We start from the raw sequence: 25,816 nt of genomic DNA, 5'->3' as shown, positions 1-25,816 counted from the left end.
AGGACGATATGGAGAACAGGTTTAGGGTTAGAGAGTTTGGTTTTTGATAAACTACCAAGAAAATGGCATGATATACAAAACACATATGTCAAATACCTGAATACTATTCATAAGGCAGCACAGAATATAAAATAAAACAGCTATTAGAGACCTTGAAAATAAGGCAAAGGAGTTTGAATTTGTCAAGACAGTAAACTATAGCTTCTCTTAGGAAATCTAGAGACTCTCCTAGGAAAGTAAATTTGTCACAATGTACTGAAGGAGGTAAAATCAACAGAAAGGAAAAAGGTCATTTCACTAATAAAGGAATAAACTGGATCGTAATCTGTGATACTGTATAGAGGCTCTTTTTCAAGCGATAACCCCCTCTGTCCCTTACTGTCTCCCTCATTCTGATAGGACTCAATTGAAACTCATCATAGTAAACAACTGTTAATGATAATGATATATTTGGCCAGGAAAAAAAGTTAATCATTAGTGAACTAGATTAACTGTTAGTAACATATTTCTCAGCCATGGTAACACAGAGGGTGTGCTGAAAGTAATGTAGTAGGGGGCTTCTGGGTAGCTCAGTGAGTTAAGCATCCCACTCTTGATTTCACTTCAGGTCATGATCTCAGGGTTATGAGATCGAGCCCCATGTTGGGCTAGTGCTGGGTGTGGAGCCTGCTTAAGATTCTCTCTCCTCCTCTCCCCTGCCACCCCCCTTAAAAAAAAAGTAATGTAGTATAAATTTAAAGGACTGAAGTATACAAAAAGACCCTTGAAAATCATTAGAGCAGTATCCCTATAATGCCATCAATCTCACTTATCTTCATGTATACAGCTGACCTCTGAACAACACAGGGGTTAGGAGCACTGACCCCACACAGCTGAAAATCCACATAAATTTCTGACTCTCTCCAGATTTAACTGCTAATAGCCCACTAGTGACCAGAAGTCTTACGGATTAGTCAGCTAAGGCATATTTCATATATTACATGCATTAATATATTACATTCCTACAATTACATAAGCTAGAGAAAAAATTAAGAATTTTTAATTAAGAAATTTAATTTGTAATTAAGAAAATCATAAGGAAAAGCAAATACATTTATAGTACTGTATGCAAAAAACATCATATAAGCAGACCCACACAGTTCAAAGAGTGCCATTTAAGGAGCAACTGTACTTTACTGGCTTTCCTAAAAAGAGCTATTACTACAGCTAGCAGAGAAAATAATAGAATCACCCTTGGGATCCTATGAAAAATGTTACCCATTAACCATATCTAGTTGGAAAAGGCAATAAACTGCCCATCTATGAGAACTCTCCCATCTCTAATATTCTATAGATCAAGACGAAAATGTACTAGACTCTGGGAGCCTGGGTGGCTCAGTGGGTTAAACCTCTGCCTTTGGCTCAGGTCATGATCTCAGGGTCCTGGGATCGAGTCCCGCATCGGGCTCTCTGCCTGCCTCTCTGCCTATTTGTGATCTCTCTCTGTCAAATAAATAAATAAAATCTTAAAAAAAAAATGTATTAGACTCAGCATATAGCCATTGGAAGTAAAAGAAAATATTAAAAGAGACACTACAGAAAATGGTGGCTTGAATTTGTGAGGCAAAGATCTAAAAAAACAAATTAATTTCATGAAAAGAAAACAAGAGTCACTTTAAAATACTGAATGAAGGGAGATGATCTCGTATGCTGTTAAAAACACATTTGGTAGGTAGAAGCTAGGTATGAGCAGTGGAAGGAATGCCCCAAGACAGAAACCCAAGTCCTTGAGGGGAGAACAGAAACAGAAGCTGGAAGTAAAGACGGTGATAACTAGGCCACACATTATGAGCCCAGGAGCACAACATCCTAACTCTGTGGCTTCCAAGAACCTGGGGCTAACAGACCAAGAGCCACAGATGCAGAGCATGTACTTCCCTCTTTCACCTCTGCCCCAGGGTAATCCCTACATACTTTATAATACATTTGCATTGCATGTACTGCCCAGCCTCCAGAGGGAAAGGGGGACATGACAGTTCAGGTACAAACCCTATAGGATAGAAAACTTTTCCTCTCAACCTTTGGGAGGACTTCCCTAAATGACTGGAAGCAGCCTCCATTAGAGACCACCCTCCACTGTACATCCCAGCTGTTCCCAGCCCAGAGAGACCTAGTATTATCCAATCCTAAACAACCTAGGGGCTAATTCCACCCCCGGGAAGCTGCCTGCCTTCCTCTAGAGAGCACACTGCTGCTTTAATAAAACCGTTTTCTGCTTTCACTTTGGTGCAGACCTCTAATTCTTTATTGAATAAGCGCTAAGAGCCCAGACATAACACTTTTCACACTGACAGGTTCAGAAACTAGTAACTAATTTACAACTTACTTTGCTCTAAGAACTGTTTTAAATACTTTCTCATGTTATCTACCACAATATCTACTACACCCATTCCACTCAAGAAACTGAGTCTCAGGGGCCTGGGTGGCTCAATTGGTTAAGCCAATGCCTTCAGCTCAGGTCATGATCCTGGAGTCCTGGAATCGAGTCCCACATGGGGCTCCCAGCTCCAAGGGGAGTTTGCTTCTCCCTCTGACTTTCTTTTCCTCTCATTATCTCTCTCTCTCTTTCAAATAAATAAAATCTAAAAAAAGAAAGAAAGAAACAAACAAACAAACAAACTGAGTCTCAAGCAAGTGAAGTCATTTGCCTGAGGAGGTCATAGAGTTAATAAGAGACAGAGGAAAAAATTTATTAAAACTCAAAATCTATCATCACAGTATTTTCCTGGCCTCAGCCTCTTAAGATCCTGTCCAAAATGTCCTTTTTTCCTGTCTTCTTTTGTTGCCCAAGAGGGAGACAACAGTCTCCTCCATCTAGTCTACCTCCAGCAGCGAGGAATTTACTACTAAAAAAACATCCTTTGGGATTCTGATTCTTACTTCATTCAGGCCTAAATCAAAGTTCAAACTTTGATTTTCTTAAAACTGCATACATGCTTTCATGTTATAAAATGACAGCTTAACTAAAAATAGCTGCCTAAGAAATGCATAATGTATGGAATACATATGCAATTGTTAATACATAATCATTATCCCTTCCTAAATTATGTTATTATATACTAAATCTATGTTAGGGGTACTAAAGTGCAAAATGTCTGTGTCATCTCAGATACAACTAAGCCAAACAGTGTAAACATTTCAGAAAGCAGTATTTAAATCGGAATCCCAAGAACTCTGAATATTCTGATTAAAGTCATTAAATTATATAATATTTATGAAAAAATACATGGTATGGGAATACAGGTCAGTCTTCACGAAGTTATCAGTGTCTGATATTAATCAAAAACCAACTTTAAGCTTTATACTTTTAACTCAGTCTTTCTGTAATACTTTAACTTCAGTAGATTAATTTGAAATAAGAGAAAAAAGGACTAAGAAACACCAAGCAATAATAGCTGAGAAATAGAGACACCGACTTGTATTCATAATTACATGAAAGCCAAAGAAAAAAGGTTATGCTTAGATTATTCCCATTCATGTATTCTTCCTTTTGGCTCTCTTCCCAATCACAATTTTAAAAGACCAGTTGTAAAATGGCAGGGTGCCAAATTAAAGTACACTTTATTTTCAGATGTCTTCATACTCATAGGCTGACTTCCTGTCAGGAAGAGTTCTATTTCAATGAATACCCCAATCAGCAGGGAACTTGCAGAATTAAGTGCCAGTTGATATTACTTTGTTTTGCAATTACCACCCTTGAGAATAATGTTCAAAGATCTAGTTATATAGTCAGCATGGTATCATCCTTCTGACTAGACTGCTAAGCCACAGGGTGCACGGCCAGTTCCACAAAATTTACCTTAAAAGGTTACGTTTTCTAAAAACTCCTGTGCCAGTGAATCAACAGGACGCCTGTATTTCAGAATAAGTCCTACATCCAGAGTCAAATTATGCTTCTCTTCATTTTAAGAAAGCCCTTTAAAATAACACTGGAAAGGTCCTCATTCAGACTTAAAGATCCATTAATGTTCACTCACAAATTAACTTAAATATTTTTTCTGAAAGTAAAATGCAGTAATTTAGTCTGATTTACTTTTTAATGTTCTTGCTGCTGTTTTAGAAAGAAACACTTCTATCTTATAAAAGATATCTGTCATAAAAATTTAAATCAAGTAACATCATATTTTTACCACGTTAGCACAAAGTCAGTAATCTGTTTTCAAGTATTTTAACATCGTTATTTAAGTGCATTTGTGATTTTTCACAATCAGTTAATACAGCCTGAATCTTTAACTACTTTTTCTAACACTCACAGACTTCCTCTCATGCTCACAGGTCTCTAGTTCTTTCTTATAAAAGTCAACTGCTTTTATTGCACATAAAATTAATTCTGAGCATTTCAATACAGAACACCTACATTCACAGTCTTTGTCTATTATAAGAATAAAACACTCACAGCAGATCTAAGGCAAAAATAGGTGACTATAATAGAAGCGTATCTTTGTATCTCCATGTTAACCAGTACCCTATTGATTCTCACCTATTCATAATCAAAAGGTCATAAACAATGACAATAATAAGTTCAAAGGCAATTTACATTCACTTATTTTCTATAAGTTCTTTCTAAGGATGAGGTATAAACATATATAAAAATAAAAAGGAAGGGTAACATAATGATAGGTTGAAATATTAAATTTAAATTCAATATATAAATTAAAAATAAACATAATAAAAAATTATAAATCCTAGTTGGACCATAATACATATAAACTGATCTTAAAAAAGCCAGTTGATCCAAAAGTCTATTTTCATTGGAAAAAATAAGGTTGGTTATAAAGAAATAGAATAATTTATTTATAGCATATCAAAGTTTCGACACTTAATTTAATACACTTGGGAAATTTGTTAACATGCAAGGAACTTTTAGCAGTTTGAAACAAATTGGTGAATATCTTTCTACTCAATTATAGATTTGTTTCTTTCAGGAAATGTTGACATACAGGTATTAATACATGTAGGTAAGCACATCATTTGTCAGAGCTACCATCTGTTCATATTTTTTGTTAGAACAAGATATGATGTCTGAATCGACGCTAAGTTTATGAAGCTAGTGACTTAAAGGTGATAGAAATAAATCTACAAACAGAAGAAAATCTACAATGCACAAACTTGATTTCTTCATGAGAACTAATCACTTGTAACTCTTTTAATGAGGTCTTTTGTGACTGAAAGTTAATCAGGTGAAAGGGGTTTAATATGTATACACTTTCTTTATAACAAGTAAATACAGAATAAGGGGGTGCCTGGGTGGGTTAAAGCCTTTGCCTTCGCCTCAGGTCATGATCTCAGAGTCCTGGGATCAAGCCCCACATAGGGCTCTCTGCTCAGCAGGAAGCCTGCTTCCTCCTCTCTCTCTGCCTGCCTCTCTGCCTACTTGTAATCTCTGTCAAAAAAATAAATAAAATCTTTAAAAATAAAAAAACGAATTCAGAATAAGGGTTTGAAGCCTATGTATAAAGGCTGAAGTCTTTCACATTGTTTGAATTGAACAACTGAATACTTATTAAACAAAATTATATCTGTTCTTTAAATACTTTTCAATACTTTAAACACTTTTCAATGAATCAAAACTCAATTTTGAGGGCAACTTTACCTAAATATGGTAAATACATTGATTTATTCAAAAAATATCTATCCAATATTTACATTATTATGATTATAACACTCTGAAGCACTACAGAATAAGATTAACAAGAAATCATTTCCTGACTTCAAGGAGTTTTTCATTTAATGAAAAAAACAAAACATTGTAATATAGCATGACACTAACAGAGCTTTTGTAAATTTAACTCTTCTTTAGCACTCATCTTGGTAAACTGAACTCTGAAACATAGTTAAATCCAATGTTGAGAGCATGTAAGCTAAGAACAGAAGATAAGTAAGAGTTATAGGATTTAGAATTATTTTTACTTTCCAATAAAAGTGAAGAAAACATATTAAAATAAAAAATATATTAAATGACTATTTTTATGAAGAAAACATATTAAAATAAAAAATATATTAAATGACTATTTTTAGTAAATAATATATGCACAGAGATTTTGATAATATGCTCTCATGCCAAATATATCTATACATATCACAGATTGAGTTTTTCAGATTGTACCAGAAGAAGAACAAATTCTACTCCCATCGATTAATTTAATGTTTGTTTTTAAATCTACCTGGATGAATGTGAACTACCAGCATTCCAGTATCTACTCAATTTTCAGGGTTAAGGATCCCCAAGATAGATTCTTTTTGTTTACTGTCTCAAGGAAGTGCCTTACACATAAATTATACTTTATAAAACATGGAATTACTACAGATTTCAGTGAAAAAGCCTGGACTGATGTAGCAGGGTAATATCTTCACTCTTAATTCTTTAACCCTATTAAACTCTTTAATAATGACTTTGTATTTTTATTACATCTAGGTTTTGATTGAAAGCTACCTCAAATCTTGGTTGTTTGGATGAATAAATGGATGACATGTAAAGAGAACCTGCCACTTTATGATTAGGCTATGTAACTACAGTCTATTCTAAAATTTTATTCATTTATTTGACAAATATTTACTAAAAATTTATCTCATCAGAAACTAAAACATATCATATGACATTCACAAAATTAATTTCATTTTCTTTGAACCTCTTGGATCTCATTAAGTGCATACCAAAGTTCAGGTCTATAAATGGCTCAATAATAATATATGTAATATCTTTAATATAAAATATATTCTGACCCCACTTTCAAGACTTTATGCTATATACTTGAATTTTATTATACAGCATAAATTACTAGAATATTGGCTAAAAATGTAATGTGATCCACTCACTCAATATAGGAAATAGCCATATAATCAACTGATGTCAAAATATTTGAATTTATCCTAAACCTGTACTAAAAAAAAATTGCTTTTATCCTAAAACACACACACACACACACACACACACACACAGAAACCTGGTTAAACTTAAGATGTTCTGGAAAGAATTACCAACTCTTATTATCATCACTTCTGAAGATCTATCCCTTCAGAAATAACATGTAAACTGGGAGTTATGTCCAAATTACCTACAAAGGAGAGAGAAAAAATGATTTGACATAATTTCTTCTAAATGAAGCAAAAATAATCACAATGTCTCATGAATAACTTTATTTTATGTATCTAGTGATTTTCTTTAGTCACTGTGATTGGAGAAGCAAAGAAAAACAAAAACAGAGTACTAAAAAAGAGACACTTCCTGCATTTATTCGCTGTCTCACCCTTGATGCAACAGGAACTTTCCTCATACTGCATTTTACAAAACTCATCCACATGTCCTATGGCCACAAAGGGGATTCTGTTTCAAACATGCTAATATTAGTCCCATTACACATTCAACAATCTACATTGCATATCTATTTTATACACACATGTGCACACACCCACACACATCTACTAAAGGCTCTGAGGGACCCTCTAGTAAAGAAAGCTAATTAAATTCAAACAACATTTACTGAATTTATTTACCACTCTGCACTTCTTTCATAGAACACCTGTTATCACACAGTACACACATGCAGATTTGGTCCACTAGAAATTTTGGATGGTGAGAACTGATCAAACAAGCACCTGGCTACCACAAAACCAACCAAGGAAAACTATGGGTACTGAAAGAAGCAGAGGAAATGCTTTAAGAATTTTAATATTCATTGATCCTGATGAAATTATAAAAACATAAATGGAACAACAAAAAAACTTGTACTGCAAGTCATAGTCACCTAAGATGAGCTACTCAAGGACAGAAATAAAATGAACAGGAGATTAAATAAGGACCGATAGTCCCAAACTCCACTCCCTGCCCCTCTATTTTTGTGTTTCACTTCAAGTCCTTATAAACATATGTGTTGTATAACAATGAATGGTCTCTATCATTTGATTATACTTTCTTTAACAGGAGGGGCTTATCTTAAAAGCATCTGATACATGTATGCCAAAAAAGAGAATACCACAAGCAGGCCCAAATAGGAGGACTCAAAGCAGTAAATTTACACAAAGCTCTGGAGAAAAGTGAACAGGAAGATGGCAGTGCAATAGGACCCTAGGTTCACCTTGCCCCATGAATGCAACTAGATAACTATCATATCAATCTTAATACCCCAGAAATTCATCTGAAGATGGACAGAACAAACTCTACAACTAAAGGGAGAGAGAAGGCAACATGGAAGGAGGTAGGAAATGCAAAGACACGGTTTAGGGGAGAAATGGAGAACAGCAGCTGTGAAGGGGAGGTAGTGGTGGGCATGGAGATGGGCAAGAGAGAGAAGAGCACACAGGGGAACACACAGAACATTTCTCCAAACACACTGGCTTGGAAAATGAGACGGGTTGAATTTGTAGAGTTCCTACAACCACTACAACCATTAACCACTCCTGGAGAAAAGTCAGGCAAGCAACACAGAACAGGCAAGCAACACAGAACAGCACATAAACAGGCATCTGTGGAAGCCCTGGGGCACAAAGTATGGAGATTATTCATTCTTCTCAGAAGTGTCCCTGAAAGGCAGCCTTCACAGACACCTCTCCAGGAACAAATGAGGTAGATGGCACCATTTCCCTTTCCTGCTCCTCAGTCACCTTCAAGTGACCAAACACAAAGTCACCTTCAGGAAGAAGCATAATACCAGTACTGGCTGCCTACCTGGCTTATATCAAGCCCTAGCACCCTGTAGTCCAGTGGCACAGACTAACAGACTACCTCAGTCACACTTGCCTCAATTTCAGTGCAGCAGGCCCCTCCCACAGAAAACCAGCCAAAAAAAAAAAAAAAAACACACCATGCCTCCCAACCAGAGTTTCATGTGTTATTAACTCCAGTGGAGGTGGTGACAGATCTCATTTCACAAGCAGGCCACAGCACACCTAGTTAAAACTTGCTCCATCCAGGCCAGGGTCCAAAAACACTGCTCACAGCAAGCAAGGACAGCCTCTGTGGACAAATGGCCTGAAGGATAAAGAGGTGGAACACAACAGCAGAGCACACAGAGGAAACAGTTCCCCAAATGCCAGGTGCTGGCACTACATAACCTCTTTTTCATAAAGCCATCACTTTCAGGAGCAGGAGACATAAATGGCTTTACCAACACACAGAAGGCAGCAAAGAATTAGAAAAAATGCCAAAATGGAAGAATTTAACCCAAATGAAAGAACACAATAAGGCCAGAGATTTAAGCAAAACAGATATAAGTGATGTATCTGAGAATTTAAAGCAATGATTATAATGATACTCAATGGGCTTGAAAAGAGAAGACATCAGTGAGACCCTTATCCTACAGAATAAAAGAGTTTTAAAACAATTAGAAATGAAGAGTGCAATAAACAAGATTACAGATATACTTGATGCAAAGAACAGAAGGCTAAAGAAGCAGAAGAACGAATTAGTGATCTGGAAACTGAACAAAAAAGAGAAAGAAGAATTATACAAAATAAGACTTAGAGAACTCATCAAACATAGTAACATTCATATTATATAAATCACAGAAGAGGAGAAAAGGGGGCAGAAAATTTGAAGAAATAATAGTTGAAAGCTTCCCTCATCTGGGAAAGGAAACAGACACCGGATCCAGGAGGCACAGTGAATTCCCATCAAAATCCATGAAACAGGCCAACACTAAGACATACTGTAATTAAATCTGAAAAGTACAGTGGTAAAGAAAAAAATCTTAAAAGCACCAAGACCAAAGAAGTCCTTACTTACAAGAGGAAAACTTATAAGGCTAGTTGGGGTGGTATGATAGATGCAAGGTGCTAAATGGAAAAATCTGCAGCCAACAATACTCTATCTAGCAAGGCGGTTATTCAGAATAGAAGGAGAGATAACAATTTTCCCAGACAAAAATTAAAGGAGTTTGTGACTACTAAACCAGCACTGCAGGAAATATGAAAGGGGACTCTTTGAATGGAAAGGAAAGACCAAAACCAACAGTATTAAAGGCAGGAAACACAAGAGCAGTTGTGCAAATGAGGAGCTCTGTAAAAATCAGTCAAGGAACTCTCACACACAAAAAAGGATATAAAATATAATAACACATACCTAAAACATGGGGAGATTAGAAAAGAATGGGTTCAGGGGTGCCTGAAAGCCTCTGGCTTCAGCTCAGGTCATGATCCCAGGGTCTTTGGGATTGAGCCCCACATCAGACTAGGGAGCCTGCTTCCCCCTCACCTCTCTCTGCCTACTTGTGATCTCTGTCTGTCAAATAAATAAACAGAATCTTTAAAAAAAAAAAAAAGAAAGAAAGAAAAAAGAAAAGAAAAGAATGGGTTCAAACACGAGTATCAATCAACTTAATATAACTACTATTTAATATATATAAGCCAAATGATAACCATATATCAAAACCTCTAATAAACATGTAAAGGAGGAGGAGAAAAAAAACAAACATATCACTAAAGAAAATCAGCAAAATATGAAAGAGACAAAGACAAGAAAGGATCAGAGCAAATCTCCAGAAACAACCACAAGAAACAAAATGGCAATAAATTCATATCTATCCATTAATCACTTTTAATGTAAATGGAGTAAATGCTCCCATCAAATGACACAGGATGTCAGAATGCATAAAAACAGAAGACCTATCTATGTGCTACCTAAAGAGCTTCATTATAAACTAAAGAACACCTGCAGATTGAAAGTGAGGGGATGGAAAAACATCTATCATGCAACTGGAGGTCAAAATAAAGTAAGAGTAATAATACATATATCAGAAAACCAGACTTTAAAACAGATTATAATGAGAGACGATAATAAAGAGGACAATGCAGCAATAAGATATAACAATCATAACTATTTATTTACCCAACATGAGAGCACACAAATATATAAAACATTTAATAATAAATATAAAGGAGCTAACTGTAATGCAATAATAATAAGGGACATTAACACCCCATGAACATCAATGGACAGAACATCTAAACAGAAACACAAGGAAACAATGGCTCTGAATAACACAATGGACCAGATGTTTTAATAGACATATTCAGAATATTCCAAACTAAAACAGCAGAATACACATTCCCTTCAAGTGCACACATTCTCCAAAACAGAACACATACTAGATCACAAAACACAACTCAACAATACAAAAAGACTGGTCATATCATGTACCTTTTCAGACCACAATGCTATGAAACTAGAAGTCAACACAAGAAAAAATCTGGAAAGACCACAAATACATGGAGGTTAGACAATATGTTACCTAAAAAATGAGTGGGTCAATCAGGAAATCCAAGAAGAAATTTAAAAATACATGGGAAAAAAATACAAATGAAAAAACACAGTGGTCCAAAACCTTTGGGATGCAGCAAAAGTGGTACGAAAAGGGACATATATAGCAATGCAAGCCTACTCAAGAAGTGAGAAAAATATAAAATAAACAATCTAACATTACAGCAATACAAGCCTACTCAAGAAGTGAGAAAAATATAAAATAAACAACCTAACCTTACACCCTCAGGACCTAGATCAAGAACAATGCCTAAAGCCAGCAGAAGGAATAAAATAATAAAGATTAGAGCAGAAATAAATAATTGGAAACTAAAAAACAAAACAAAACAAAAAAAACCAATAGAACAGTTCAATGAAACCAGGAGCTGTTTCTTTAAAAAAAAAAATCAATAAAATTGATAATCTTCTAGCCAGACTTAACATAAAGAAAAGACAAAGGACCCAAATAAAATCACAAATAAGAAAGGAGAAATAACAACCTACACCACAGAAATACAACCAATAGTAAGAGAGTATTATGAAAAACTATATGCCAACAAATTAGACAACCTAGAAGAAATGGATAAATTCCTAAAAACATAAATTACCAAAACTGAATCAAGAAGAAATAGAAAACTTGAACAGACCGAAAACCAGCAAAGAAATTGAATCAGTAATCAAAAAACTTCCAACAAACGAAAGTCCAGAACCACAATGGTACAAATACAAATTCTACCAAACATTTAAAGAACATTCAAACTATTATACCAAACATTAAACTATTCCAAAAAATAAAAAAGGAAAATTTGCAAATTCAACCTATGAGGTCAGCAAAACCAAATAAAGACACCACTAAAAAAAGAGAAACTACAGGGCAACATCCCTGATGAAAACAGATACAACAATTCTCAATAAAACCAAACAATACATTTAAAAAATCATTAAAAAAAAACATTAAAAAAATCCTTTCTTACTGTGTCTTTTTCTGTCAAATAAATAATACCTTTAAAAAAAAATTTTTGTGTGTGGAACCAGAAAAAAAACCTGGATAACCAAAGGAACCTTGAAAAAGAAAAAAAAAGCTGGAGGCATCAATCTCTGTGTTTATTCTTGTGCCAGTACCATACTATCTTGATCACCGCAGCTTTGTAATGTAACTTTAAGCCTGGAATTGTGATAACTCCAGCTTTTTTTTTTCTTTTTCAAGGTTCCTTAAAGTTACATTACAAAGCTGCGGTGATCAAGATAGTATATGGTACTGGCACAAGAATAAACACACAGATCAATGAAACAGAACAAAAAACCCAGAGAGAAACCCACAATTATGTTAATCTTCACCAAAGCAGAAAAGAATATCCAATGGGGGGAAAAAAAAAAAAACAGTCTCTTCAACAAATGGTACTGGGAAAACTGGAGAGCAATATGCAGAAGAGTGAAACTGGACCACTTTCGTATACCAAGCACAAAAATAAATTCAAAATGGATTAAAGACCTAAATGTGAGACCTGAAACCATAAAAATTCTAGAGAATACAGGCAGTAAGTTCTTTCACACTGACTATAGCAACTTCTTTCTAGCAACTTCTGTCTCCTGAGGCAAGGGAAACTAAAGTAAAAATAAACTATTGGGACTTCATCAAGATAAAAAGCTCCTGCACAGCAAAGGAAACAATCAACAAAACTAAAAGTCAACCTACAAATTGGGAGAAGATATTTGCAAATGACATAGCTGATAAAGGGTTAGTATTCAAAATATATAACGAATTTATATAACACAACACTCAAGAAATAATTCAATTTAAAAATGGGCAGAAGACATGAACAGACATTTCTCCAAAGAAAACATACAGATGGCCAAAAGACACAATGAAAGGAAGCTTAATATCACTCATCACCAGGGAAATGCAAATCAAAACTACGTGAAATATTACCTCACACTTGTCAGAATGGCTAAAATCAACAACACAAGAAATAGGAAGTGTTGGTGAGGATATGGAGAAAAGGTTCCCCTCTCATTTAATAAAGGGTTTCCCTAATCATTTAATAATAATTAAATGATTACATGTAATTGGGTTCCCCTCCTACACTCTTAGTGGCAATGCAAACTGGTACAGTCGCTATGGAAAACAGTATCGAGGTTCCTCAAAAAAATTAAAACTAGAACTACCATACAATTCTGCATTTGCACTAGTAGGTATTTACCTCCTCCAAAAAAAAAAAAAAATACTTATTCAAAAGGATACACACACTCCAATGTTTATAGAATCATCATCTGCAATTGCCAAATTACGAAGAGATTTCAAATGTCCATCAACGAATGAATGGACAAAAATGTGGGCTCTGTGTGTGTGTGTGTTGGATTATTACTCTACCATAAAAAAGAATTAAATCTTGCCATTTGTAACAGCGTCGATGGAGCTAGAGTATTATGCTAAGCAAAACAAGTCAGTCAGAGAAAGACAAATACCTTATGATTTCACTCATATGTGGAATTTAAGAGAGAAAAAAAAAAAAAAAAGCAAAGGAGGGGTTTGAAAAGAGAGAGAGGCAAAACAAGAAAAAGTCTTTTAATTATAGAGACCAAACCAATGGTTACCAGACAAAAGATGAGGGCAGGGGGGAGGTATTGGTTAAATAGGTGACAGGGGCTAAGGAGGGCACTTGTGATGAGCACCCATGGGTACAAAGTGTTCAATCACTGTATTGTACACCTGAAACTAATATCATATTCTATGTTAACTAAGTGGAAGTTAAATGAGCAACTATAAAGTAAGTAAATAAATGAAGCTAGCAAAAAAGCAAGCAAGCAAGCTCTGTAAAAGAGACAGCATTTGAAATGAACCTAACAAATCCTAAAAATAAAACATTCCAAAAACTATAGTCAACGGCCTCACCACACTGCTGTATAAAAGGTCCACACTATAGGATTTCCTTATAGGAAAAAATATGCATATATTAAGAAGACATTTACATTTCCAATAAACAACTTATACTCAAAATTCCAAAAAAATGGGCAGAAGATATGAACAGACCCTTCTCCAATGAAGACATACAAATGGCTATCAGACACATGAAAAAATGTTCATCATCACTCGCCATCAGGGAGATTCAAATTAAAACCACATTGAGATACCACCTTACACAAGTTAGAATGGCCAAAATTAGCAAGACAGGAAACAATGCATGTTGGAGAGGATGTGGAGAAAGGGGAACCCTCTTAAACTGTTGGTGGGAATGCAAGTTGGTGTAACCACTTTGGAGAACAGTGTGGAGCTTTCCTATGACCCTGCAACTGCTCTATTGGGTATTACCCCAAAGATACAGATGTAGTGAAAAGAAGGGCCATCTGTACCCCAATGTTTATAGCAGCAATGGCCACGGTTGCCAAACTATGGAAAGAACCAAGATGCCCTTCAACGGACGAATGGATAAGGAAGATGTGGTCCATATACACTATGGAGTATTATGCCTCCATCAGAAAGGATGAATACCCAACTTTTGTAGCAACATGGACGGGACTGGAAGAGATTATGCTGAGTGAAATAAGTCAAGCAGAGAGAGTCAATTATCATATGGTTTCACTTACTTGTGGAGCACAACAAATAACATGGAGGACATAGGGAGATGGAGAGGAGAAGGGAGTTGAGGGAAATTGGAAGGGGAGGTGAACCATGAGAGACTATGGACTCTGAAAAACAACCCGAGGGTTTTGAAGGGGTGTGGGGTGGGAGGTTGGGGGAGCCAGGTGGTGGGTATTAAGGAGGTCACGTATTGCATGGAGCACTGGGTGTGGTGCAAAAACAATGAAATCTGTTACGCTGAAAAGAAATTAAAAAAAAAAAAAATTCCTATTCTGGCAAAAAGATTATCCTTTTTTTAACAAGTTCAATTTTTTTCTTACAAAACAAAACAAAACACTTTCTTAATACTGAATAGTGAATTTAAATGAAAATAGTTTAAGCATATCCTAAATACAGCACACTCTGAGTATCCAAGCACCACAATTAAAAGAAGTAAATCTCCATTTATATTAAATTCTACAATCAGGGGTGCCTGGGTGGCTTAATGGGTTAAGCCTCTGCCTTCGGCTCAGGTCATGATCTCAGAGTCCTGGGATAGAGCCCCACATTGCTGCTCAGCAGGGAGCCTGCTTCCTCCCCTCTCTGTCTGCCTGCCTCTCTGCATACTTGTGATCTCTATCAGTCAAATAAATAAAAATAAATTCTTTAAATAAAAAATTCTACAATCAGTAAAACTCAGTAACTTTAACAGAAGTCAAATCAGTAGCAACTTGAGAAAACAGGGATGGAGAATGACTGCAAAGCGGTACAGGGAACTTTCCAGACTCAAATGGTTATTAATCATTGTATATACGTCAAAATTCATCAAACTGTAAACTTAAACTATGTGCATATATACTGTATGTAAATTATACTTCTACAAGTTTTTGTTTTTTTTAAAGAGGTAAAACTAAGCCAAATGACAATGAAAAGGCAAAGACCTTATTTATAAATGAACACGACTACAGAACTGGGTTAGGACAAGATAGCTGAAAATAAAAATGAACACTTAAGGGGGCGCCTGGGTGGCTCAGTGGGTTAAAGCCTCTGCCTTTGGCTCAGGTCATGATCCTAGGGTTCTGGAATCGAGTCCCGCATCGGGCTCTCTGCTCAGTGGGGAGCCTGCTTCCTCCTTTCCCTCTCTGCCTGCCTCTCTGCCTACTTATGATATCTGTCAAATAAATAAATAAAATCTTAAAAAAAAAATGAACACTTAAAACACACACAATAATATATAAGAAGGAAATATTTCACAGTGAAAAAGACCAAAAGGCAAAGGCCCAAAATATGTTGACTTAAGACTATTGTTATCATTCAATTATTAATTACACAAATACATAAATATTTGGTTGAACAGTAATTATGCTGGATTTTGGAGATACGAAACAAAACACAGTGCTTACCTTCAAGAAACTTACAGTCTACTGGAAGAGAAAGAAAAATCACAGGCAACTTAAACAATGAAAGGAATAACAGGCAATGGGAGCTCTGGATGAACACAAGAGTTAGAGTCTTGGAGCAGAGAGGAGTCAAAGGAAGCTTTCCATTTCCAGAAAGACTGCCATGTAGCTGGAAGCTGGACTATTTATTTATCTATAAATATTCACTAGGCAGCCATCATGTGGCAGGGACTGTGCTGAGTACCAAGTATACTTTAACAGGCAAAACAGAAAGAGTTGTCACCTTCACAGGGCCTAGAGTACAGACAGGGAAGATGACGACAAAAAAGTAACAAGTTCTACAGGTATACCTAAAATTAGTTGTACATCCTATGAGGAGTGCTAAAATGAGGATAAGCAAATGAAGATAAGCAGAAAGATACCAACTATAGATATGATGATCTGAGAAGAGGACAATTAAACTCAGTTCTGAATGATGAGAAGTCAATCATTAGAGTCACCAAATTTGAAGGAGGGAAATTTTAGGGAAAGAAAAAGCATACACTAACAGACAAAATTATGATGGCACATTTGAGTAACTTTAAATAGTTCAGCATAGTTTGAGAACATATAAATTGAGCATGAGACTACAAAAATAAAGTGGTAAGAAATAAGGTCCAAGCAATAAGTGAGACCCGATAATGAAGGACACTTTTGCGCCATGGTATAGAGCTGGTTTGTTTGTCTTCTCCTGCCCCCACCTTGGTTTGTTTCAATTATCTACTTTACTCAAAATACTCATCACAACTACAAAAAGGAAAAGCTCATGAAATAAAAAGTCAAGAGCAATAACATTAATGTCACATATTTAGAAGAGACAAACTTAAAAAGGAGAAGGAAACTAGATTTAGGAAAAAATTAGAGGATATTGAAGGGAAAAACATTTTACTATAAAAATTCAGGAAAAAAGATACCTCAAGTAGCAAAAATTCAACATAAAACTACCATAAAAGAATCATAAAAATGGTAACATCTGGTTCTTATTATAATTTTTAAATTAATAATTAAGGGGTATAAAAACACACACCTGAATCTAAAATGACCAAACCTTATCTCATAACCTTCATGTGAAAAAAAAAAAAAATTCTAAAATAGGAACAATCTACGTATTTTGATAAAACAATTTTTAAAGAAAAATCAGACTAACGGCATTTTAAATTATGTTTTGCTGCTAATTAATTACTCAGACAGGATGCTAGGCCAGACTACATGGTGCTTCTAGTTTTTCTATATACTCTATGCATTTCTGATAAATGGGAAAAGAATAGATGACCTGGCAGAAGGCTCAGACAATAATATGTGATTTACAGGACATGAATGCAGCTACCATAAGATTTATCTGACAGCCTTCTCCGATAGTGGACTGTTGAGTATCCGATGGAATGATTTCTAGTCTAGAAAGTCTACTACTGAGTAGCCATACACATTATTTATTTATTAGATGTTTTGGGTTGAAACCATTTTTAAATGATGCACTTCACAATGCACAGTCATAAATTTAGCTTTAAACCTGAGAAGGGAGGTAGTGTTATTGGAATGTATGTCAGACTGAATTAGGATGAGCAAAGCAACACTTTTATAAAGTGGCCTTGAATGCAATGTCAATTCTTTCAAAAATGATATTAATGTCAAATGAGCATGATACAAACACTTTACACAATGCTAGAATAATATTAGTTGAAATAGTTAGGTAACATTTTCTTTAAATTCATATAGATTTCTATAAGGTTTACACACATATACAATAAAGAGCAGGCACTAGTAAGTTACATGCTTAAAAACTAAATCTGAAGTGTAAATTAGAATTTGTTCAATTTTTTTCTAGGCATCAGAGAGTACAGTTTCCTGAAGAATATATACAATCTTATTTTAAAGAAGCAAAAAGAATTTAAATCAACCTTTGAAGCTTACGTAGCTCTTGAATTACTTTACATGGGACTCAATATATGAATAAACCTAATTTAACAAATCTTCAGTATTTAACTTTACTCAAAAATGTAATGCTGAGTATGTTAAGAAAGCTTTTCTACTCTAAATAACAGATTTTTGCCTTAACAATGTTAAATGTAAATGAGATAAAATATGAAATGCTGTTTAATCAACCTAATAATGAGTAAGTGAATACTGAAAAATATAATCCTAGTTGAAGCCTCAAGAAAATATATAGTGATTTGTTTTGTCTTAACAACAGCAAAACAAATGTGTTCATTTCTACATTTCTTAAATTTAGGTCCTAATCTTTTTTTGTAATAAAATGTGGCCGATTTAAACACCTTGTTAAAAAGAATGCAAAAAGAAAGTAAGTTCTGAATGGATTCAAAAAAAATAATCAGAACATGGCTGATTGTCATGAAATTAACACCAACTAATTTGTAAAGTTTTAAATCAAATTTGCAGATGTTAAGTTCATAAGCATATCCCATTATTTATGTGATTAAAAAGGAGTTTTTGACCTGATCTTTCGATCTCTGGCACTCAGTCCTCTCCATCTCCCCTTAAAAAATTAATTAAAATTTTAGCAATATGCTAGCTTTTCACTTCCCACCCTATCTCAGACTAAAAAAAATTATCAATCAAACTCAAGCCATCCCCACCCAGTATCTGCAAAATGTCGACTTCAAATTCAATTTCATATCTCTTAAGCTTTCATGTAGAAAAAGACAGTTCACTTCTTAACAAAATAAATCACTTTTGTGACTGCCAAGCTGACCTCTTTGAATTAGGAAAATTCAAAGTGAAAAATGTAATTATCACCCTGGAACAATCTGTATACATCTGGAGCTAATTCTAGCTTCATTTTTCACATCATTTTTCACACTGTGCTACATCTTATAGAGATGCCATGGAACTTTTGAAGAACTCATAAAAAATGGTAAGGACTTCAAATAACCAATAATGTATTTGATTTTATTCAAACAAAAATCTTGACAGTATCCGACTTTTGCAACTTATTCTACTAAGTGATCTTCATATCCCATTTGATTAGATTAGTATTAAACAGCCCTGTGACATACATGATAAATAGGTGTTTTAAAACATGTCATTCTTCATCTTTTTAGCTTCTAACATTCAACTATGTAATATACTATCTGAAACAGCTTTGATATATCAAGAATATATTCAATTCTTCTGAACTAAAAAGTGGAACTTTGTTATCAAAATTCATCTATGAAACATTTATATCAGTATAAATAATTTCATACTCTGTGAAGAAACCAATGCTTCTTAAAAGTAAGGATAATTTTGTACTGGTTTAAGAATGGCATATGGTAACTTAGATCCAAGAAATAAATAAGCAATTATTTCAAATTAAATTAATGAAAAATTTTCTACATTAAGCTTTTTAAAGGAATGGAGTTTTCTAAAGGAGATGATTAATTTATAAAAACATGATTCTTGCTAAATCTAAGAATAATAAGCTCACTAGAAACATAACCACTCCTCACAAGTTCATTATAAAAATCCATTAAGTGTAATCTGTAGAAGTAATTGTTCTTATTCCATTTTATTGACAATGCATAGTATTGATTTTTCACACCTTCTATGATTCTTTAATTTGTATTCATGAAATGTCCATCAGCACAGTCTAAATAAATTTGGCAATATAAACGCTAAAATGAATAAATTGATGCAAAGAAACATTAATTTTGCATTATCCTTATTCGTCAGGCAAGTACACCACAAAAGTTGTAAATGAAGGTCAAAGGTTTTGAAATGGGTCAGAACCCTTGACCTCTAGACCAATACCCTTCCTATTAAAAAAGGCTATTTTAAAGTTTTAAGTAGCGGAATTTACTACCAGCAAGATATCATTTTTAAAAGACTACAAAGAAAACTCTCTGTAAAAGCATTCATCTGTTTAATTGCAAAACAGAAAAGAAAAACCACAAGATACATGATTTTTATATACATTTTCTAAAAATCATTAAAGTTTACATGAGGTATAAAATTTCTGAACACTAAAAGCATTTTGCTTTAGGAATTTATTCACTACATCTTATCATGATGGCTGCCATACTTTTGCTGATGTTTTCTCAAATCTACTCTGTATGTCAAAAATAATTAGCAATGACAAGAATTCAAAATTATTTATCACTCATTTTATAACCTCTACACAAAAGGGAAGTAAACCCATTATTCCTAAGGGAGTCAGAGTAGCACTCCACAAGGTTTAGAAATAAATCTGTTTCTATAACCTTAATATATTAAGTAAAGAAATTTAGCCACCTCAAGATCATTTGCTCGAGACATTTTATAATAAGATTCTAAAAACCTGTTTCTCATCTATCTGTTCTCTCTCAGCGCTCACTACAAAATTCTTTGTAGTCTTTGTTAATATCAATGATAAGAAGTAATCCTTTTGCAATACAAATAAAATTATTTTAAAATCGCAAATTCAAACTCTATTACAGCAAAAATATCTACTAAAACAATTATAATTTCCTTATAAAGTCATGCAAGAATTTACTTTTAATCCAACATTTTTTCCTGTTACTCACCTGAGAACACAGTAGCATAACCAATTCCACAACCGAACTACTAGACTTCATGCAAACCAGACCTATTTTAAAGAGAATTTAAAAGAAAAATTACAGAGTAAAAAACAAATATGAGGGATTTGTTATACAACTTTATCCAAATTGGTTTTTAAAACAAAATTTAACATCTTGCTAAGAACAAACCCACACACATTCGATATGAGTAAACAGGTACTCTGTAATTACTTTAAACTTGGCATCAAAACTACCACAATTTTATTTGTAAACTATTTCATTTCAGTATTCAATCTACCAAAACATTAGAACTCCATATATAATGACATTTCACAACACTGAGAAATATGCACAACATATGCCATATTGATCAATATTATCTACATTTTGATTTGGAGAGAGCTGATTGTTATACATGCAGAGAAGGGAAATGGCTCCCTGACCTTTGCTTTCTCCACCACACTCTCTCCCTTCAACCCTCTAGCTATCAATCAAGTTTCCATTTTGTTTCATGGCAGCAGACATCCCAAACACTCTTATTAGTACCTTGACCTGTGACCTCACACTAAACCTTAACAGAAGTGTAAGCGTTCTGTTATATATTCTTGATTTCTTATAAATAAATTCATTTACATTTTCTCCTTTCTGTTTCATTTGCATTCACCACAAATACCTCAGGAAGGAACTTTTAAACAATACATATCTAAAGACTTCCTTAGTTTTGGTTACTAACAAAATCTAAAAAAGTTCATTCAAAGAACATTTCATAACCAGTATGTTAAAAAAGCAATGCCCATAATTAAAAGCACTAAATTACTAAATCACATGACTAATAATCAGAAAAAATGTTATTTTTTATTTTATATTTTTCTAAGCAAACACAAGTTTAGAATCCAGGGCGTAACAATAAAAATAATTCCTGGTGGACCCGTACACATCCTGCAGAATTATCTTGTTTCTTTCCTTCTTTCCATGAAAGCTCTTGGAGGCATCCTATCCCATCTTATTCCCTTTCTTTAATTTTCTAGCTCTGTAGTTCTTTTTCCTCACCTCTTTTAGTCATGCTGCCTCATACCAACTGATGGCACACACTGCCATTCTGTAGTCTAATAAATAGCATTCACATTAAACAACCTATTTAATGCTCTTAACAACATTGTTGTTAACAACAATAGGTTGTTCCCCTCTTCACTTTTTAGAAAAGAATCATTTTTCTCAATGTCTGAAAAAACGTGTAACTTAGAAATAATGACGGTAATAGTGTCAGCACCAGCACAGAAATTAGCTACAGAGAATATACATGTTGCATTAAGAAAGCAGGTCATTAACTAGACTAAATTACAGTTTCTGTAGAGCTGAAATGAGCGTAGCTCTGCAGGCTAATACCAAGGCCAAAATGAAGGGCACAGCCAATAATTCATCTCATCGCTGGTACAGCCCTCTGCTGGTCTGAAACCTTGTCACTTTACATAAAATGTAAACAACCAGAAGGTTCCATATACTTCCACTTCCAAAAAGTAAACTCAGATCTTTCTTTACTTAGGTCATTATTCCACTGCTCTATTCTAGAGAAACCAGAATTCCTTACCAACTTTCCTTTCAACAGCAAAATATTTGGGCTTTGATCTGGCTCAGCCTTTTTTATCCACTCAGAAAAAGAACAATAATGATTTAAAAAGGCCTTGGGCCATTTAACTCAATGATCAAAGAGTTAAGTGTTAAGTGATAGTAAAATAAATAACATTTCATAGTTTGATTAGAACAATTCATGCATTTTTTGGAATGGGGTTTTGTAGATTTGTAAAAGATGGGGAGAAAGGCCAAGGTAGATGGTATATTAAATTTTAAATGAGAAAGGGCTTTAGGGGACAAAAAAGACCTTATATTAGATCTCTAATAATAAGCTCCCTCTCTAAAAGGCAGTAATACTGTAAACAAAAATATATAACCTTGGACTCAAAGAAACAAGAAATATCACCAATAAAGGACTTGGTATCAGGCTGCACAACTTAATCATCTCTCTCCCTCTCTTTCTTTCTCTCTTTTGCCCTTGGGTGACACTGGTTCCAGGTATGAAAAAGGAAGAAATGAATTATAAACCAATAATCTGTCTTCGGACTCTAAGAATTATCCAAAGGAAGGCCCTAAAACAATACTTAAAGTTATAAACTGCTGCAGAAGTATTAATTTTCATACACACACACACACACACACACACACACACACACCCTACCCCACCCCCCTATTATTGCCCTAGTTAGCAGAAAGCACATAAGACAGCCTCAGAGATCTGAGTAGGCTCTTAACCTAACTTCTCTAAAAGCCTCTCAGAATAACCATAGGGTTCATTTTGCTTGGTTTTATTTTTGGTTTATTTTTTAGAGATATGCAATTTTAGTACCTTCAAAAAAAGACAAACTCAGGATACCAACCAAGAGCTTTATACTCATTTGGTCATGAAATTTTCTTCAATTTCTTCACCCAAGACTATTTACCCCACCTCCATTATCACTGCTTTTCCTTACTGCTAAATTCAGAAATATTAAATGATTTACCAGATATTAAGCTAGCAACATCTGAACCCACTGATCTGTCTAAACTTCAAGTAACATGAAAAACAGTCATGACCTTTTGCCACATGGAATGTAAGAAGCCTTTTTAAAAATATATGTATTTTAAGTACGTATTTAAGTCAACTTGATTTTTATATAAAAAGAAATGATTACAAACATTATTAGAAGCTTTAATAATAATTTAAGCATAATGCACTCAAATTCTTATTCTCTATTTCTCTGGTTTTAAAGGTTATTTGTATATAACCTATATGAGCAAAAGCCTTTGGATTCAACTAACTGCTCTTCATCAATCTATAAATATGATATCTACCTTGTAAATACTAATTCCAAATTTCAGATAAACTTCTAATTGGTTCCACCTTATCATTAATTCTGGTCCTATTTCTTGAACTTATATCATCAAATGTAGTACTTTGGAAAAGGTGAATCATTCAAAATTTTGTTGAAAAGATGACAGTCATCTTCTTTGATCCAGAATTATAAAATATTTTCTTCTTTGGACTTTCAAACATGATTTAGAATGATGAATCCACTAATTTTTTTCATTCCTACATGAACTTTTCTTTCCAATCATTTTCATGTAACACACTTGCCTTTTTTATTCACTTAGAAATTGTACCCAGTAAATTGTGCTGTGTAACTATCAAAGCCATGGAAGAACACTGTCACATACCTTTTTAGCAAAATAAGATGCTCCATGTTCTTGTCAGAAAACATTGCATCAATTTTGTACAATGAAGTCCTTTCTATAGAATGACATACTAAGAAAATCAATTTCCTTTTTGTCCACAGAAATAGACTGTGCACTAATGAATTCTTGGGTTTGTTAAAATTTGAGTGTTGCTCTCTCTTTAAATTCATCCTCAGATGGTCTAATAATTGTAAAATGTCTTCTTCTGTCATTTTTTCACCTTATCATTAAGAGCAGAAAATAAACAATTCTGAATTCCTAACTGAATTCAATGAAAGCTGAAAATAAGACCACAAAGATGGTATCCACAGATTTTCTTTTTACTGATATTTCTCAACCTTTTTTTTTTTTATTGCTCCCCACTAGGAAGCCATTTCAGAACATTTTTTCTTAATTGCATCCCCACGAAATTTTAATACTAAACATACACTGTATAGATGTACTGTGACCCAATGGAAGAACCATGTAATACTTAAAATGTTTCTGCCCTCCCCAAATATCAGTTCTTGTTCCCACTGAGAAAACAAATTTCTATCTTCTTAAAATATGATCCAGTACTTTGGGGAATGCAGTACAAACTGAGGGCGATCCAAGAGTGATGATTTATTTTCTTATTATATCATAATTCTAGGGGCAATTGCAGTATATTTTCTTCTCATTATTTTATAGTCCTTACTATAGTAGGAATAACTGATGAATAATGGTGAAATAAAGTGTTTTAAGGTATAGGAAAATTAATATCACAAAGACCCCCTAATGAATCCTAGATTTATAAAAACATGTTCACATATGGTAATTGTAAGATAGAATAAATGTTATTTTTTAAGTAACTTTCTTTGTTTTTGAAAGACCTCTTCAAAAAAGCAAAAATAACAACGTATCAATCCTTACAAAAGGTTGAAAAAGAGGGTTAGTATCACTAAAATTAAAACAATCAGAAACATGTGGTTCTAGGCAAGATGTAATAGGCAGTGTTACCTCTAACTAAACTAAACTATCTATCTATCTATCTATTTATTTATTTATTTGAACATTTAATGTATAATTTGTCCCAGGGGGTACAGGTCTGTGAATCATCAGGATTACACATTTCAGAGCACTCACCATAGCACATACCCTTCCCAATGTCCATAACCCAGCCACCATATCCCTACTCCCCTACCCACTAGCAACCCTGTTTGTTTTGTGAGATTAAGAATCTCTTATGGTTTATTTCCCTCCCGATCCCATCTTGTTTCATTTAACTAAGCTTTTAAATCTAATCTCAAGCCATCAGAAAATAAATGGGACAGAGAAACCATTAAATGACATCATGAGGAAACAATGGCCACAGAGTGCCAAAATATGTAACGTTCTACAGAACAACCAACCAGATTTCTTCTACAACCCAATAGCATGAAAACAGAGGGAAAATATGGAGAAACTATTTGATATTAATAAAGACTTAAAAGACATAACCAAATGCAATAAATTGATTTTGTCTGTATATAAATGAGAAAATGTTTTGTAAAAAGACATTTAAAAAACGATGAATATTATCAATATTAATAGTTCTATGCTATATAATACTTAGTTCATATTCATCAATATTAGGTATATATACAACAATTATGATTATGTAAGAAAATATCCTTTTTTACATGGCTTATGAATTACTTAAGGGTAAAACAACAATGTCTAGAATTGATTTAAATACTAAAGCAAAATAAAGGGAGGTAGATACAACAAACAATTATAGCAAAACAAAGATGGTTTGGGAGTTGGTAATAAGTTCATGGTTATTTCA

General features: G+C 34.0%; 1 protein-coding gene across 4 annotated transcripts in view; it reads right to left on the bottom strand.

Moving 5' to 3' along the window:
* Window positions 1–25,816, bottom strand: part of LRBA (LPS responsive beige-like anchor protein) — a 742,234-nt gene that overhangs the window by 496,858 nt on the left and 219,560 nt on the right. For all 4 annotated transcript variants that reach the window (XM_059175618.1, XM_059175627.1, XM_059175636.1 and 1 more), the window contains exon 34: window positions 20,770–20,831. In XM_059175618.1, coding sequence (XP_059031601.1) covers window positions 20,770–20,831 — 62 coding nt within the window. The remainder of the gene's footprint in view (window positions 1–20,769; window positions 20,832–25,816) is intronic.

The sequence above is a fragment of the Mustela lutreola genome, chromosome 1 (assembly GCF_030435805.1).
Source record: "Mustela lutreola isolate mMusLut2 chromosome 1, mMusLut2.pri, whole genome shotgun sequence".
Taxonomy (NCBI): Eukaryota; Metazoa; Chordata; class Mammalia; order Carnivora; family Mustelidae; genus Mustela; species Mustela lutreola.
The sequence above is the reverse complement of the archived record's forward strand: the minus strand, read 5'-3'. Positions and strand labels throughout refer to the sequence as shown.